The sequence below is a fragment of the Leptidea sinapis genome, chromosome 1 (genome assembly GCF_905404315.1).
Source record: "Leptidea sinapis chromosome 1, ilLepSina1.1, whole genome shotgun sequence".
In the NCBI taxonomy this organism is placed as follows: Eukaryota; Metazoa; Arthropoda; class Insecta; order Lepidoptera; family Pieridae; genus Leptidea; species Leptidea sinapis.
The window spans coordinates 29,617,331-29,637,284 of NC_066265.1; the positions used below are offsets into that span (position 1 = coordinate 29,617,331).

At 35.0% G+C, this 19,954-nt stretch overlaps 1 protein-coding gene across 1 annotated transcript in view; it reads left to right on the plus strand.

Moving 5' to 3' along the window:
* The first annotated feature begins 1,002 nt into the window (after nucleotides 1-1,002).
* LOC126964436 (uncharacterized) overlaps nucleotides 1,003-19,954 on the plus strand; it is a 73,703-nt gene continuing 54,751 nt past the window's right edge. The window contains exon 1 of the mRNA XM_050807543.1: nucleotides 1,003-1,139. Coding sequence (XP_050663500.1) covers nucleotides 1,132-1,139 — 8 coding nt within the window. The 5' untranslated portion in view covers nucleotides 1,003-1,131. The remainder of the gene's footprint in view (nucleotides 1,140-19,954) is intronic.

A 19,954-nucleotide genomic window follows, 5' to 3' on the forward strand; every position in this document is an offset into this window, starting at 1 on the left:
TATTACTAGCCGTTCATAATTATTAGGCGCCGTTGTGGTACCCATAATCTTGCCGGCATCCTGTCTAAAGGAGCCACCCACTTGTCAGAAATTCCAATAGTTCTTCGGTCGGTCGCGAATTATAGATGTTTTTTGCATTGGGAATAGGAGAAATGAGTGTGAGATTATAATTTACCATCATTTGAGCCCATTTTCTATATTTAAATGTCTAGAAATAGGAATAAGGTTTGATTTGGGATTTGTAAGTGGAAGTTTAGTGTTTTTGGAATTTATTATTTTAAACTAAACAGAGTATTATTTTCATGTGATATTTAACGCATATATCAAAAACTAAATACGGAAAATAATTCTTACTACCTACTGACCTAGAAGATGAAAAAACAACTGATAATTTACAGTTGTAAGCAGCTCATTCCTTTTTATAATAACATAATATTCTTTAAGTTTAGAGCAGCTTTGCGTTGCACGCAGTCAAATAGGCAAGGTATTAATAGGGTAGTGTCGTCGAAGAGCGATGGCATGTGGTATTTTTTGTAGTTAACACGCAAATTTGAACCATACCTGCAAAAACAACTTTACAATTAAATCCTACTTATCTCTTAGTTACCGTTTGTGCGGAACCCTTAGTGGAAAATATAGCCTGTTTTTTTATCGTTATGTAATTATCTTAATATCGTTTATATTTTTTAATTATTATCCCTTGATTATGACGCTTAAAACATCGTTACAATGTCGGAAAACTACAAAGTCCTCGACTCATTGTTATAAATATCTCGGTATTGGTGTTATACTCGTAGTTGTCAAATACCATATAAATGCAAATAATCTTGTGTCATTTTTTAAATATTAAGATTAGTTGCTGTGATAAAGGAACGCATTTCATTTGGTTCTTTCATCCGTAAGTAGCCCCTAATGTAATGAGGCTTGCCTGAGGAGTGTGTAGTACGTATAATGGATAATCTATGGGAGTGTGGTTGCGGCATGTAGCAGAGCCGTCGCGGCATCGCCATTCGCCCATCACATCATTCGCGCTCGAACCTCCACCGCGTACGCACGTAATGGCGAACCCGCCCTCCGCATAGACGCGAGTGCAGTGACAATCAGTGCCGATCGGAACTATTACCAACCATCATGAACCGGTAAGTCCCAAGTCTCATTAAATTTATCCGAAAACTTCGGAATGTACGCAATTTCCCGGATGATATTTCCGATATCATAAACATCGCTGTATCGATAGCTCGACGATGTTTGTTTTACTTAACTTTACCTGCTATTTGCAATTCTCGTATTATTCGAACCCAAATAATGTTTTGTCTTCAAACTCAGACCTTTTACGATGTGCCTTTAGTGATATGTATGTTGTATAAGTACTTGAAGACACTATAGAATTTTAATTGTTATTCGGCTCTTCCATCTTCTCTTCTCTAGCCACTGACTAAATAGATTAGTATATATAATATCTACGAATTAAGACAAAAATCTATTGGAATATCCAACCTAGGTTTCCGAGCTACGAGCACTTAGGGATAAGACAAAATGTTACGAATATTTTTAGTGTTAGCTTTTGTTGTTTTTTCTGCCAGAATGGCACCAAATTTTTTAAGTATAGCCCTGATGCTCTGTATCGTATCGAACTATTTTAATTTTTCTCGTGAGTATAACAATAATGTTCTCGATACAAGCAGTGCTTCACAAAATCTTTAAATCCATCACCAGTTTCACATATCTCGTGCAGCTCTACTTCTATGTAAATTCCATTTTTATTATTCAAGAACTCCTCAATACCTTAGAGATATAAGTTACAACTTAAATTGTTAAAGTTAGTTTTATATTTGATTATGCTTATAACAATAAACGATAGATTGTTAATTGTAATCATAGTGCGTTTTATAGTAGTTATTTAATGTAACTTATTTAATTAAACTTAAAAAATATAATTTTAGTAGAGGACCCGACAGACGTTGACCTGTACACACGTGTTAAATTTGTAAAATCGGTCTAGATGGTAGGCTTCATAAGATATTAGGCTTATATAGATTCATAAGTCCCAGCCACTGTTCAGGCATAACCTATAAATAAATTTAAATGTTTTATCAAAAAATGACTCTGTCGTAATTCCTATTACTCCACAGCTAAATATCTAAGTGATCGGAAATCCTGGGACTAGATTATGATTATTTTATAGCGATAGAAATGACTGTACAATATTGTATAATAATTTTATTGAAAATAGCACAAAAAAAAGAATGCTGGGAGAGTTTCTTGCGCCGCTTCTTCTCTCTCAGAGCGCCATTTGTAGTAGTATCTAGTATACTAGAAATGACATCAAAAAGAGTTCTAAAGGAATCAATTTTGAGAAAATAAATGCATTTTATGCCAGACGTTAGGAGGATATCACTAATATACGTAGGAGAATTATATGTCGACTGTATTGAGAATCTAAACCAATCTCAATTCACTGGAACACTCTAAGAAAATCATTCAAATCGGTCCAACCGTTTAGGTGGAGTTCACTGTCAACACACGTACAGAAGAATGATATGTATCAAGATATTTTCTTCGTTGTACCCGATGATGAAATGGTATGCGAGTCGGGCTTATGGCCTCGGCCTATTGGGTTGCGGGTTCGGTACCGTTGGCACTTTGCATACATACTTATATGCTTTTGTTCGCGTATATTTGGGCTGGTAGCAATGTATAATTAATACCTTCTTATGGTATAAATGGTTCTAAGGATTTGTGAAATGCAGTTACAGGTTTAGACTTAGTATGCGTATGGGAAATGCTGCGGATTTTTATTGTATTTTTGTACTCCAAAAGAGGGCTATTAGAGCAATTAATTATATGCTACCAAGAGACTTACTTCGGGAAACATTCAAGTTGATAAACACCCTTCCCTCACAATACCTATATAATATATGAATATAATGAGACTTGACATCTTATGTCTCAAGGTGACGAGCGCAATTGTAGTGCCGCTCACAATTTTTGGGGTTTTTCTAGAATCCTGAGCGGCACTGCATTGTAATAAGCAGGGCGTATCAATTACCATCAGCTGAACGTCTAGCTCGTGTCGTCTGTTATTATTTTCGTTAAAATATGTATGTGAGAAAAAATATTAATACCGTATTCAAGAAAAATTGTGATTTACATTCATTCAATTCAAGAAGAAAGAAAAAACTGTATGTGCCGTTAAATTAGCTAGCTAGAGTTATGGGCTCCTTCATAGGTTTTGGTATTCAATTTTACAATAAATTATCAAATAGTATACTATTGGACTCACTAAGCACAAATTCAATAAATCTATTAAAGCTGTTTTGACTTACTATAGTGCAAGTAGATTAGAGGATAGACTCTTGTCTGGTTCTGCACAGGACATCTAAAATTGTATGATATAAGATTAAATTGGCTAAGTTGTTATATGATTTAAAAGATGGGTTGGGAATTTCTTATCAGTTCTTCTCCCCATGCCAAAGCCCCTTAACGAACTGATGTAGCTTCATGATAAACGTTTACCAAGTGTTGTTGCAAATGGCAATATGTTATGTTATTGTCAGTCCCTATGGGAAATAATTACTATAAGATAGATATTATATAGATATTATATTCTATGTGACACTCCTCAGTTCAGTACTCTTTGTTTCGAAACAAGAGTAATAGAAGATAAGAATATAAGAATCGTACCAGAAGGGTTTGTATTTTTCTACATTCTACCTTTGTTTCTAAATTGGATATATCCTTTCAACGTATATCTTATTTCATTTCATTTTCATTCATTCACTCATACAAGACCTTATTGGTCATTATTTATAAGGCCTATCTTTTGTGTTGTTTCGAGTTTAAGTTCCTTATCACTTAAAAAGGAAACCTTACATATAGAATCATTTCTTCGTGCGTCTGTCTGATAATACTCTTTTTTAACGAAAGCCTTGATATATCAAAATGACAAACACTAATTGTAACTAGTACTAAAAACTCCCTAATTCTAAATCTACCAAATCAAGAGATGCAGCTGTATAAATGACATTTAGACACTTCGCTGGTGAATCTATTTCTATAGGGTACGATCGACTTAAAATCAAGAATAAAGTCGAATACAAGTATTACACCATAATTTTATGAAAAATCCTGATTTATTGCAATATTAGCGACTTTATGTAGTGTTTATTTTGCAAACAAACAGATTTGTACCTAGAAAATATTGACGTAAACCCCCTGACCTGTATAAATACCACTAATACAGATGACTGCGAAGTAACGTACAATACTCTGAAGTATTTTTGCATTTTGAATTAATTTAGTTCGTTTTCCGTGTTATTTATACTTCAAGAATCAACGTTATAAAGTACACAATTTTTTTTTGTAAAAAGTTTCCCACCATCTATCGATGTTTGCGGAGATTGTCATCGTTAGTTTTAGTTCCGCAGACTCTCGCTAAATAGCCAACAGTGCCAAAATGGCGAATATCAAACAGGCACAAAAGTACTTTGACAGCCGACATTCCAGTGGTAGAGGTATATAATACATCCATTTAAAGAGGTCAGTGCGTAAAACTCTATCGGCTTCGTAATCTTCTCATGGCACATGTCATTGAACTGTATAAATACTTTTTTTTATAAACCTATTGTTATATCAAGTCTTGGCTTAACACGAACACTTGTTTTTTTTTAAATTAAATCTTTTAAATTTATAAAACCATATTGAATTATTAAATTAGTATTGCGAAATAGAACAATAGCACGAATAATTAAATCAGTTTTAACAGTTCCACAGTACGCTCTGAAGGCTTCTCAATAGTTTTTGTAAATATTATTACTTCGAGTAGGCAAGGTGCTTCACAATGTCATTTTGCAACTTGAGGAAAATGTAATTGATACCTAGAACCGTTAAGCACAGTGTTTAGATAGCTGCATACCTGCGAAAACGTTTCTATGTTCGTTTTACAAAGAGTATTGATTCATTTACACAATACAGTATCTGTGTTAATAAACCCAATGAAAAGTTAATCCAAGTCTTAAATTACTTCTGTATGTCATGTAATTCTCTAGAGGCAAAGGTAAAATAAAGGCATACCCCTTATTCATAATAATCTGCTAACTTAAAGCATTGCTAATTCTCACTCTGTCTTCTTCTATTGACCTAAGTCAGAATGAGAAAAAACACTCCTAATCGGCTGTTTAAAGTTAGCGGGCCATAGTGAATAAGGGGGAAACTGTTTAAAATTTGGAATAAGGCATTTATTTTCTCAAAATTTATTCCTATAGAATTCCTTTTGATGTCATCTTGTCGCTTCGGAAACAAATAATGGCGTTCTGAGAGAGAAGTGACAGTGCAAGAAACTCTCCTTTTTACTCTTTTTTTTGCAAAGAACAGTATACATTGCGTAGGTATATAATATATTAAATTTTTCTTCGCGTTTATTAATAACACAGTTAAAGTGTTATGCCTATAACAATATTATGTTCTCTTTCAATGATATGAGAGTCGTCCAGTGTCTAGTATTTGCTAATGATAGATTTATATTTCTTAAAAGTTATTTCATTTGTTGATAAAATGCTTCATTTAAAGTGTTTGGAATGATATAGCTGCGTGAACATTGTATTCGTAACTTTTTTGAGTTTTTTTTTTATGATTTTTAATTTTTTTTAAATCGCCTTGTCCATTTTCTAAATTCTTAAATCTTATTCAATATTCAAACATTATTTTATTTATTTACTTAGTACCTATACATTTATATAATAAGATCGCAATTATAGCTATTGCTATTTACATAACTAACTTAAAGGTATGCAAAACATTACTAAGCAATTAAACAACTAACACACGATTTAAAAAAAAATTGAACAAATATACCAAGAACTACGGATAATTTGGTACAAAATAAATTTGTTTAACTAACATACGATTGCACATTAAAATTACAAAAAAAAAAATATGGCAGATATGTGTTTTTTAAAAGCTAAAATATGAAAAGAACATGCCATATCAACTAATTAATGATTTCATTAATTTTATTATGTAAAGAGACATTCGACATATAAGTCATTAATACCTAATTGAGACATATTGTGGATCACAGGCCTGAGAGATGGGCCGATGACAAACGTTATTGTAATGATGAGTAAAGATTATCTTTCATATCGACCTGGCGTTCAACCGAAGGCTGTGTGCGCACGGATTGTTAATTACTGACGCAATCCATTGACGTCTCGAATATTCCCAAAAAAACGAGTTGCAGTTGAGTCATGCGCCAGGTCAGATATCTTTAGTATTTGACAGTTCCGTACACTAAACATCCACATGTGCGGTGTTTTCAAGACGACAATATGTGATTTCTTTCTGAATAAGCGCGTATTCGCAAATAAATAATTATGAGTAAAATATATACAGAAGGCGTTGAAGATATTTCCAAATCGAACTACGAACGTAGATCGCCTTAAGTAGAACAAATTATACTAATAATGATCATTAATGTGCAATTAATCGTATACTGTGACTTTTTTTGTAACCAGTTGCATAATATAGATCGTCTTACGGCCGCTCCCAATCACTTATTGAACGTCAAAAACTACCACCCATTCAAAAGAGACTGCCTCAGACCTGAGAAAAAACTCAGCAGGCTTTTTTTTAATATAAAAATATGCATTACAATGTGATATCGTACAATAAACATTTATAATTAAAGAGCCTGAGGGTGTTCGCTTTATTCCCAGTCCGTGGTGTCATTAAAAAAAGCGTTAATGCTATAGTAACCTTTACCACACAAACGTTTTTAACAATTCTTTTAAATTTTTAACACATTTGTTTAGCACATTTTCTGGGATCATATTGTAAAAGCATATACATCGTCCAAGAAAAGACTTAATAACTCGACCCAACCGAGTAGTAGGCATAACAAGTTTATGTTTGTTCCTCGTGTTAACAGTATGAATGTCACAGTTTCTAGAAAATTCCTGAATGTGCTTATAATCATACCGAAAATTATCAACAATATATTGAGAAGCAACAGCCAAAATGTTTATTTCTTAAAAATTTTCTCTTAATGATTCTTTTCCTACGTTATAAAGCGCGTTGCGTTCGCGTTCGTCGAAATGTTTTCATGAATAATCATCATAATGTGCGTTTATTTGATGCTCCCCATTTTTACTATGTAATTAAGAGACGAGACAAGCAGGACGTTCAGCTGATGGGAATTGATAGCCCTTGCCCATTACAATACAGTGCCGCTCAGGATTCTTAAAAAACCCAAAAATTCTGAGCGGCACCACAATTGCGCTCGTCATCTTGAGACATACGATGTTAAGTCACTAACTTTGGCGCCTTTTCCTACCGTTGAGCAGTAATAAGTATATAATAAGCATTATTGATCTCGGTCTGAAGGGAAAAATACCGAAACACTATAATACTTACACATTTCTCCTTGTACCCATAATCTAGCCGGCATCCGGTGCTAATCTAGGAGCCTCCCACTGTTGGGTGGTCGTTTATCCTCCTTTTCCTTAAAATCAGCATCGGGTGTGTGTTCTGTGGTATCACAAGTGATGAGTTATTATTATTACTTACACAATATCAGAAGAACCATGCCGTTTAAACATTACTACCATTACTTCGGTGATCATTGAATTTAAATGTGTAATCATAATGAAGCGATAAGTATTTGTCTTCCGACTGTTTCTGCAGTACATTACGAAATATTAACTTTTTCATCTTCACTGCAACACCACTTTTACTTTAGCATGTTGAAACAAGCGAGACCAATGCTTTGTCTGCGCTGGCTCGGTCTTGCGATGGGATTGGTGTCTTCAAAACTTCATAACACTATTCTTAATCACGGACTAGTAAAAAAATAAGTACTCCGTGTCACCTTACATAACAGTGTAGCACCAAAACAAGCAGATTAACGTGTAAATACATAGCCTCACGTTATAGTTATGGGTGATTTTAATGGCAAAATAGGACAACGTAAGCCCGGCGAAGAGCACATAATAGGCAATTCCAGTTATGGTATACGCAGTAAAAATGGTAATAAAATTATTAGTTATGCCTTACAAAATAAACTAACAATTCTCAACAGTCAATACAAAAGAAAACCTAATAAAAAATGGACCTGGGTGTCACCTAATGGAAATTATAAGAACGAAATTGATTTTATTATGACAAATAAAGCGAGATGTTTTTCTAATACACATGTTTTGAACAATTTTAATTTTAATACCGACCATAGAATGGTAAGAGCTTCACTAAAAAAAGTACCAGCCAAAAAGTCTCTCTTAAAGTTCAAGGAGTTCATGGAAAAATAATAAATATTTTAAAGAATATATACTCCAAAAGCACAGCTCGAATAAAATTGGATAAGGCCAGCAGCGAGTTCCCAATAGAAAGAGGAGTCAGACAGGGAGATCCCATATCTCCCAAACTATTCTCAGCAGTATTAGAAATGATATTCAGAAATCTTGAATGGGAAAGTGAGGGACTTAATATAAATGGGGAAAAACTAAACCATCTACGATTTGCGGACGATATAGTACTATTTTCTGAGTCTTCAAAGAAACTAGAGCATATGCTACAACAATTGTCAGAGGAAAGTGTTAAAGTAGGCCTCACAATGAACGTAAACAAAACTAAAATAATGACAAACTCTAATAAAAAAGAAATTAAAGTAGATGGTAAAACAATTGAATATGTAGACGAATACGTTTACCTGGGGCATTTATTATCAATCAAAGACTGTATGACAAAAGAAATCGATAGAAGGGTCACGAACTCCTGGAAAAGATATTGGTCGCTCAGCGAAGCGATGAAGAACAAGCATATTCTCATTAAGGACAAAAGAAAGGTTTTTAATGCTTGCATACTACCATGTTTAACTTATGGATCACAAACATGGGCCCTAACCGAGAAAAATCTCACAACTCTAAAAACTTGCCAAAATTCTATGGAAAGAAGCGTCCTAGGTGTTAGATTGAGAGACAGAATGAAGCTGCAGGACATAAAAGAAAAAATAAAATTTAAAAATGTAAGCAAAATTATTAAACAGCAAAAATGGCGATGGACAGGCCATATGATCAGAGACAATTCTGGAAAATGGACGAAAAAAGTGACGGAGTGGTACCCCAGAAACGGAAAAAGAAAAAGAGGCAGGCAATCCAAAAGATGGGAGGACGACATCCGAAACTTGGTCGGAAGCATGTGGACTCGTCTAGCCAGAGATAGAACGAATTGGAAAAATTTAGAGGAGGCCTATGTCGAGGGACACGCAGCAAGAAAAGTTTTTAATAATTAAGTTATATTAAATTAGTTAATAATTAAATTAGTTATAATATATTGCATATTTAAATGTAATGTAGTTGCTGCAATAAAGGCTATTTTTATTTATTTTATTTTTACACACACTTACACTACTACAGGCCGATAGGCGGCCATTATGAGAATTGTCATCGTCTGTGACAGATCAGTTTGCGTCTCAATAAAATATTTTAAAAATGCCGTCGTGCGTTGTGAAAAAGTGTAAAAACGATACTTTATAAGTATTTGTGGGAGAAAAAATTGTGTAACTAGTATACCCCGTTAACCGCACACACACTAGCATAACGGTGCTTCACTTGCTAAAATCACTGCGCGGAGCCCTTCTTCTTTTACTCGTCCGTGTTCTTAATAAGGTTTTATTTGTTTTAAGCGGAATTCACCGGACATTTAAAAGTCAGTGGTGTAATAGGTGAAACCACACAGCCCCCGGTTCTATCAACAAATTATGAAGAAAAAAGAAATGACAAAATTATTAAGAAAAAAAAAAAAGAAAAGCCTGCTGATTTTCAGGCGCCCGTTCTTCACAGGTCAGAGGCATACCATTTCTAATGGGTGGTTGTTTTTTGACATTCAAGAACTGATTTTAAATCCTTTTTTGAATTAAAGTTTTTGAATTTGATCCTCACCACATACCATCAGAGGTGACCCCTATGTATGCTCGCTTGTCTTCTGATATGAAGAGTCTCATATGAAGAGTATATAATAAATATTGATAGGAGTATACATTCCTCTATAAATATAGAAAACCATGAACAGGAGAATAAGCATGATAGGGATGATGCTAATGAAAGAAAGAGAGAAGGGAGTTAGAACTGTAATAGATATATATATATTACCAGTGGGAGGCTCCTTTACTTCAACGGCGCCTATTTCTGCCGTGAAGCAGTAATGTGTAAGCATAATTGTGTTACGGTTTGAAGGGCGCCGTAGCTGTAGCTAGTGAAATTACTGGGCAAATGAGACTTTACATCTTATATCTCAAAGTGACGAGCGCAATTGTAGTGCTGCTTAGTATTTTTGGGTTTTTCAAGAATCCTGAGCGGCATTGCATTGTAATAGGTAGGGCGTATCAATTACCATCCAGTCAGTCCTACTCGTCCCTTATTTTCATAAAAAAAATTTGGAAATTCATCCAAGACTCTGTCTAAACATTATTACATCAGCATGTTTAGTATGAAAGCGACCACGTTAGCTTATGCAATTAAAATAATAGATGCGTCTGCGACGGCAAGCGTCCGCGGCGGCTACCGCACGGCCGTCCATCCGGCAGCCGACCCGAATGATAAGTCTGTGGGGACTGCCAGCGACACTTACGTAATTCTCACCTGCATTGTCTTCTATACACGACTACTGTTGTCGTCGATGTAGAACCGTAACATTCGGGGTATTGGATAATCAAATTTCTTACCTCGGACACGGTTGAGATCTATAAAGCCTTATTTATGACAGTAAGGGACGAGACGAGCAGGACATTCAGCTGATGGTAATTGATAAGCCCTGCCCATTACAATACAGTGCTACTCGGGATTCTTGAAAAATCCAATAATTCTGAGCGGCACTACAATTGTGCTCGTCACCTTGAGATATAAGATGTTAAGTCTCATTTGCCCAGTAAAATCACTGGCTACGGCGCCCTTCAGACCGAAACACAGTAATGCTTACACATTATTGCTTCATGACAGAAATAGGCGCCGTTGTGGTACACATAATCTAGCCGGAATCCTGTGCTAAGGAGTTGGTTAGTTAAAATTTGCTTAGACTTATCGAGTTAAATCGAAGTCCGTATTTATAACATCGCTCTGAGTGGGAACTTAGCTTAAGATTAGCTCACACTTAAGTCCACCATAACGACGACTTAGGAAAAACTTAGACTAAGAGCAAGACGTTGATGTGTTAGCAAGTGGTACTCCATGCCCTTTGCAATGCAAGCATCGCAATTGCTCTAGTCACTTTGAGACATGAGACTTTAAGTCACCAACTACTGCGCCTTTCAAAAACGGTAATGTTTGCACATTACTGCTGTCATCATCCTGTGCAAAGGAGCCTCGTTTCGGTAAAAATTGAAATCTTAAAGGTTTTGTTACTTTTATTGATTATATCCCATCAAGTTAGTCTATTTTTTTTATATAAGAGGGTGCAAACAGGCAAGAGGCTCACGGGAAGGGGATTGGTGGCGCAATCGCCCATGGACATCCCCAACAACAGGTGTATCAAGAAATGCGTTGCCGGCCTTAAAGGTATGCTTTTTTCTTGAAGGTTCCTAAGTCGTATCTGTTAGGGAAAACCTCAGCCGGTAATTGCTTGCTGCCCCATGATTCATTCTATTTGCTTCGTGTCTGTTTTCTAATACTCTCTAACTTCATTGAATACACGGATATATATTTATCGATTAAACTGGCGACACGCGCTCCGACCTCAGTCGTTCTGCATTTTGTTGCCCAATTAATTGATAAAAACCTATATTTCAATGTTACGTCTATCGTAAATGAGAAACTTATAACATGATATTATAATGTAATTCAAACTCTCTAGTATACAACTTCGAAGTGAGAACTACGGGACTGTGTGACTCATTGGAAAAAACCGGAAAAGAATTGCCGACTTTTAGCGTTTCGTGCTGTAAAGGTCAAACAAACCTTATTGCTATGATAAGTCCTGTGTATGACCAATAACATGCCTATCATTAATGCGGGACAGGTCCGCGAGGATATTTGTGAAGTTTTCTACGATGCTATTCTGATAGCCTTATTATCTAAGAAACTTTAGTTCAAAATAAAAAATAACCGCTGATTCGATAATTTGTGCCACAGACCTGAAAAGTGCGGGTGCAAGAAATTTTATCTATAAAAGTTTTGTAACAGTAAATCGCTCCATTCCAATTCTGTGGTATTATTAAGAAAGTCATGTTATACTAACCTTCACCATTGATTGATATAATTATGACTTTTTTACCCCTAGAGTCACAGGCTCACAGTCATAGGGGGACAAGGATAAAGTATGCACTGCATCATAATATATTCTATTATTTTATACATGATGTATATCAAAAACTACTGAAGCGACTGTGATATAACTGTATATGTATAGCTGGAGACCCAAATTTACACATATTATCCTGCATTCGTTATCATTTAAGTCCCAGTTTAAATTTGTAATTTAAACCAGTTTAAACTTATATTATGGTCACAAGAGAAGCGCCGATGCGTTGACATTTAATCTGCTACTGCTTAGAGCTTAATTGTACTGAGATAGAATTAGAATCATAATCATAGGTTTAACATGAGGAATACTGAATGATTGCGAAACTGAAGTGGCTGTGGGCAGTGCACATAGCTCGAAGGACAGCTGGGTGTTAAGGCTGCTAAATCCTAAAGTGGCGACCTCGTACTGGAAGACGCAGTGGTCTCAGTGGGATGAGTATGAGGGAAGCGCAAGACCGATTTAGGTGGAGATCTTGGGGGAGGCCTTTGTTCAGCAGTGGACGTTTTGCGGCTAATATGATGACGATGAATAGATAGATAAATTATCCTGTTTGCCCGTTGTTTAAGTAAGAGCAAGTAAAGAATAACCATGTTGTGAGTTAAATTTCGATGTTATTTTGTGTTGTGTGTTGTTAATAACGTCGTTCGTCACGAAATAAAAAGTAAAATATTGTTTTGCCTCCTACGACGATTTAAAATAAAATAAAAATGTCTGAGAAGATATTATTGCATGGTTCTCGACTGGTTCTGCGCAGGCCAACTAAAATGAATATATAGTATTTATTATATTAACTTTGTTATTCTATGATTTTAAGATGGACTGGGACTTGGGAGATTCTAAGCTATTGTTTGCACCATGTCAAAACCTCTATACCAGCGTTTCCCATTTGCAGGGTTGCAACCCGGTACTGGGTCGTAACATGAAATACCGGGTCACAAAATTCCCGCCTAGTTTAAAAAAAAATAACGAAGTATAAAACTTACGTCATTTTCCGCGAACTTAGATGCTTTAGTAAAAACAAATATTGTTACTAAAGCGATACCAAATTTATAATTTATTACACATATTGGATGATTATAATTTATCTAATGGAACCAGCTTGGGTTTAAAAGTATAAGGTGGGTCAAGAAAGGGCAGTGTGAAAATTACCGGGCCACGACAGAACAATGTTTGGGAAATACTGCTCTATACTAACTGATGTAGCTTCGTGAAATTTACTTAGTGTAATTATGTTATTGTCACTTCCATAAATATAATTCTATTCTGATCTTAGTATGGTTAGAAAATGGTTATTTGTTCACGGCAGTTCTGTGGCAGTAGATACAAACTGGATTCCGGCGGGGTCTACGAAATATACAGTTGCGTCCGTTACTCAGACGGTCAGCTGTTGTTATGATTCATTATATGACATACTTTTACTGATTTTCTAGTATCTACACTAGGCTTGTTACATACGAGCGGCCGTGACTTTACTTGCAAAGATTTTGATGGATTACATCTATTACTTTAACTATTTTGCTTGTTACCAGTTGGAAATTAAACAAAGAAAATATAATACGCGAAGATATAGATCGAACCGACAAACATTCTAAATATTATTTTTTGGCGCTATCATTTAAGCGCAGGGCGTAAGAATTGCTTTTTAAAAAAAAATCTTAAAGGGGACTCCGTGGTTTTTAAAATAAATGTTCAAATTAAGAGTAAAATCAACAGTCCACAATTATAAATACTAAATAAATTTTTGAAACTACATTTTAGCAAGTTAATATCATAACATTATTTAATAAGAAAAAATATTGAATAAAACAACTAAATTTTAACTTGAAGGGTATTTTTATATATTACTTTTTCTTTAGAGGATCGTTAATTTTTTGAGCGATGGGACTGTTCTTAAATCTCATCATAAAAATAAAATTTTCTCACTGAGTTGCTTGCAGCTTCTGTTCAACTGAATCCCGATAGTGACGCCATAGTTAATTCACCATCGAAGCTGGACAATTTAAAGTGATTAGATTGATCCTATTGCACATGAAATAATGAAAGTTCTACATGACTTTTACCACAAGAGTACCTAGATTTTTCCATAAAGATGTTATAAAGCTAAAAATGTGGCAAAAGTAAAAGTACAATAAACCTCATTTAAGTTAGTAAGCCATAACCGCTAACAATACCGAGGTATTACGCACCCGGCGGATTGTCTAAATGAGGACAGCGCTGCGGGTGGTGATTGGTCACGTGGTCAGCATCACCGGGCACCGTTACGTGCTACCCCCCCTCTCCTCCCCCAGCCCCTCAGGTGAAAGTCCACTTTCATCTGCCCGAAATCTCCTTCCAATGACCGTCTGACCGTAATTCCGTTATCTATGTCGGTTACTCGTCCAATCTGTAGCTGGGCGATGTCAGATAAATTGAATTTTGTATTTGAAATTTGCAATTAATTGTTGACATTTTTCTCACAAGGCAACCGACGACCAGGCCTAAGTCACTGAAGACCGTTTGGATGGAGGAATCGCAAGACAGGGCGTTGTTGCGAACTTTGGGGTAGGCCCATGTCCAAAAATCTGAACCTCTTTTCGGCTGACTAGTAAATGATTAGTGGATTGGATTCGAATAACATTTTTGTAACTTCTGAACATTTGTAACAATTATTCGATTGTTTGCAGCATCAAAAATAATAAGAAAATCACAATGTAAACAATGCACCCGCAGCAGAAAAATAAATAAATACTCATTACCGAGCCGTCATGCATAACAAGTGAACTTCAATTAAACTTTTATGTGGGGTGTCCACTTAACATCGATAACTACTTCACCCTATACCATAAATGGACCTATTTAACATTACAATTCGGTATTTGTTACAATTATTTTATCTTAAACTAAGATATTAATAATGATGAACACTGAAAATAAAATTGAAGTCAGACACAGCTACAGACATTCAAATTCTCGGAGTAGTGCCTTTCAGTCCCTATCTCGCAAAACAAAAATTTGTGTAGATTTAATTTATTTGTACTGTGGCAAAACTACTTTGTGACGTAACGTTTTATTATGGATATTTCTGTCTAATCATAAATATTAAAATCCTTATTACTTTTTTTTTGTTTGATGATTTGAATTCGTTTTTTCACTATTCAAGTTTGAAAAACCTAAAAACATATGGGTACTTAACATGTATTTTGATTTAAGTATAATACTCAATTCTTGACAGTGCTGTCGGTCTCGTAAGAACGGGACATATCTAATATATTAAATTCTCGTGTCATGGTGTTAAACTTTGAACTCCTCCGAAACGGCTTGACCGATTCTCATGAAATTTTGAGTGCATATTGGGTAGGTCTGAGAATCGAACAACATCTATTTTTCATCCCCCTAAATGTTAAGGGTGGTCCACACGATTTTTTTTTAAATTTGTTTGGTTATGAGTCAGCATTAAAAATACATACAACTTCAAATTTTCGCCCATCTACGATCAACAGTTACTTTTGTATCGCGATTTTAATATCGGCAATACAACGTTTGCTGCGTCAGCTAGTTTCTGTATATAATCATGTAGGTAGGTTGGTTGGTTATTTGGTTATATATACCTATCAGATTATATGATTCATTAAGAAAACACTCGAGCTCCGAGGTCCACCTTCCGCCGGTGACGACCTTGAATTATTACCGCGATGTAAGGCACACTTATTTGTCATTCATTACTTTTACGACCATAACATAATCTTTAGATCACACGCTATTGTGATATTTTATGATCTTTTTTATTGGAATTCTTCGGATTTAGACATTTTGGAGAATCACAAATTACAGCAAAACAAGGAGAGTATAGAATATTTTAATTTCTCTTTTGAATTTCAAGGAAACCTTCATCAACTTATGGTAAGAGTTATAAAGTCCGTGCCCACGTACTAGTAAAAAAATAAGTACTCCGTGTCACCTTACATAACAGTGTAGCACCAAAACAAGCCGATTAACGTGTAAATACATAGCCCCACGCACACACTTACACTACTACAGGCCGATAGGCGGCCATTATGAGAATTGTCATAGTCTGTGACAGATCAGTTTGCGTCTCAATAAAATATTTTAAAAATGCCGTCGTGCGTTGTGAAAAAGTGTAAAAACGATACTTTATAAGTATTTGTGGCCATATATGATTATTTAAGGGAGAAAAATATTGTGTCTTGGGTTGTCTCCCCCGTAACCGCACACACACTATCATAACGGTGCCTCACTTGCTAATATCACGGATTCCTTCTTTTTTTACTCGTGGATGCAAGGTAATGATATTCACAAATATGTGATATACTTAATATAGTTTTGAAAAGCATATTAACCTTCAATTACATAAACAACAAAACATTTTCATCAAATAAAATGTCATTGTATAAAGATAAACAATATGACATTGTTACACGAGCTAGTTATAAAATACGCTAAGCTAGTCTAACTGTTATGTAAAAATATTCTCAATGGCAATAGGAAGAGTTAGCACTGTTTAGGCACAAGGTTGAGATGGCCGTTCGCAGCATTTGACAATAAAGAAGGTTGGACGATTAAATATTACAAAAATGCACTGAACTAGTCTTTAAAATGACCTCTGACTAAAATAATTAAAGGTATTGCTCCACTACTCTGAATGTCACTATCGTGAAGAAATACGGCTTATAAGTATAATATGTGTGTTTCATACGTCTGTCAGTGTTTAGAAGATTTTTGGAATTCAGGACCCCAAAACTGTAGTACCAAGGTCATGAGTAATTATGTTAAAGCGAGGCCATATGCCAAGACTGACTACAGATTCGCACTGTAAATAGTTCCGTCTTCCGAGTAACAATAATATTGCAATAACACTGGTACACATCATGAAGCTACATCAGTTCGTAAAGGATCTTTGACAATGGGCGGAGAACTGATAACTCCCAGCTCATCTTTTAAATCATATAACAACTTAGCCTACTTAATATAATATTATACAATTTTAGGTGGCCTGCCCAGAAACAGGCCAGTTCCATGCATTTTATCCTCTATATAATCTACTATAAGGAGCCCTTAACTCTAGCTAGTATACTATAATATGGCTCGCTATACCTTTTAAAATATCTTTGGAATGAGAAAAAACGCTGAAAATTCACTACAAGCTATTATGCTAATAGCAGGTTTAAACAGATTGTAATTTTTAGATGATATTCTTCACTTCAAATAGCAGGTTGGTTACATGTCTGTTTCCTACTCGTAAGGATAGGTAGTTTTTCCGCATCTCGTCGACTTACGTGGTGGGGATTGGTTGCTAATCTTGCTATCCCAACTCCTCAAGGTAGTTCAAACAAACAAAAATATTTTAAAAATTGCATCACACTTGAAATATATCATTTTCTTTTCTTATAGCTCGTTCGGAAGGCAGATTACCTTAGAGAAGAACGAGCAAGAAACTCTAAGGTTGCTCTTTTCAAAACTGAATGAGATTAAAGCTATACTTATTATATGTCTCGCTTAAAATATCACTAGGGCACCTCCCTACAGTTAAATATCTGATAAATCTGCCTTTGACTGCATTTGATTTTTGTATTTAAAGTTAGGAAAGTAGACTAAAGTCTTAAAGTAAGTCTTCATCTATCGTAGACATCACATTCGCTGGTCCAGTGCGAGTTATTCAATTTGACACATAACCTTCAAATTACTTCACAGATAGGTTTCCTCGTAATATTTTTCCTAAACCAAAACAGTGATTTAGTACACCATACGAAATGTAGAATTTAAAACAAATTGGTATGAATTGAATTGTGGCCTTCATGATGAGAGCAAATAGCCCTAACTTCTGTGCCGTTGATCCTCTTAACACATAATGCTCTGCACAAATTAGCCTTCGAATATTAATTGGTTTGACGTATCATAAGAATTTCGGTTTGTAGCGTGAACGGAATTGCAATAATGACCGTGGAAATTAACAAATCCGTCACAATTGATATTGAGATAAGGATTATGTTCGGATTTCGTGAAATTTGTTTTATGTAAATAACGATTAAGAAAGCTTGTGAGAAGGCAGAAGAGGGGGCGGGAAACATCATCTCGAGTGCGGGAGTGAGGTCACATACCGGGTCAAATATTATAGTTACCGAGGATATTTTTTTTTTAAATCAAAGTTATTATATATATTTTTTATATGTAATGTTCGCATAATGCCTTTATTTTATTTACGGTAGGTATGTGTGGATTGATGCATCTACTTTATTTTACTTTAAGTATGTACTCAATAACTATAACTATGTTTTTACTTATTAATTTACATTTTTTTAATACATACTCGTGTAAGGCATTTAGTAATTGACGTTTGTGTATTTTGTTGCATCACTTTGAATATATCTAGAATCTAAGAATAATATCATTGAGTTTTGAAAAGAGCAAGCTTAGAGTTTCTTGCTCGTTCTACTCTAAGGAATACTGCCTTCCAAACGAGCTGTAAGAAAATAAAATGACATATTTCAAGTGTAATACAATTTACCTACGAAATATAAAATATTTTTGTTTGTTTGAACTACCTTGAGGAGTTGGAATAGTAAGATTAGCAACCGATCCCCACCACGTAAGTCGTCGAGATGCGCGAAAATAGTTTATAAAAATACCTATCCTAACGATTAGGAAACAGACATGTGGTAACCAACCTGCTATTTGAAATGAAGAATATCATCTAAAAATTACAAACTGTTTAAACCTGCTATTTGCATAATAGCTTGCAGTGTATTTTCAGCAGAGTTTTTTCTCATTCCAAGGATATTCTAAACGGTATTTTAATATATTTTATAATACTACCAGTGTTGGATATTGACGACATTGAGAAGTACTGGGAAGAAACTATTAAAACAATTTCCTTCGCCTTTATTATTATTTTTCTAAACAATTTGTTATTTTTTTAAAGTGATAACCCTCGCTTTTGGGATTATTAAAACAAATTAAATTTCAAAACAAAATTTTATGAACGATGCGGGACTCGAACCCGTGACCTCTCGCGTTCAGTGCGAGCGCTCTTCCACTGAGCAAACCGTACGAATGTCGTAAAGTTTATAAGTCTTGATATGGCTTGTTCAACTCTCAGTTGAACGGTTTCATCTACAGTTGATAACCAGCTCAACCCCAATATTTGTATATTAGGAAATTTACTTCTGATGTCGCTCTTTCAAACCTGAACAGTTTGTTATTTTTTTTAAAGTGATAACCCTCACTTGAATTCTACTCGAACGGTTGGCTTAGTGGAAGAGCGCTCGCACGGAACGCGAGAGCTTGCGGGTTCAAGTCCCGCATCGTTATAAACTTTGTTTTCAAATTAATTATTTTTCTCTCTTGTGTTTTGTCGCTTTGTTCTGATGTAACGTCAAAATAACACGTCAGTTTACTTACGACCAATGGACCAGCAGCTTTATATCCTAGACTATGTTATGAATCAACCAGCGACGTGGACTCTACATTAAAGATTACCTTAAGGTATTGTTTCGTAACCTCGTCAGCAGTGTTGATATAAATGGGTATAATACGTGAATGAAATACTGGATATATAATAGCTCGCTTCATTGTTAGTTTGAGCATATCTTCACCTGCCAAGGTAGAGAATATTGTATTTTTTAGTTATTAACATTAGATGTAACATTAAAATCTAAAATAACAGTTGTGA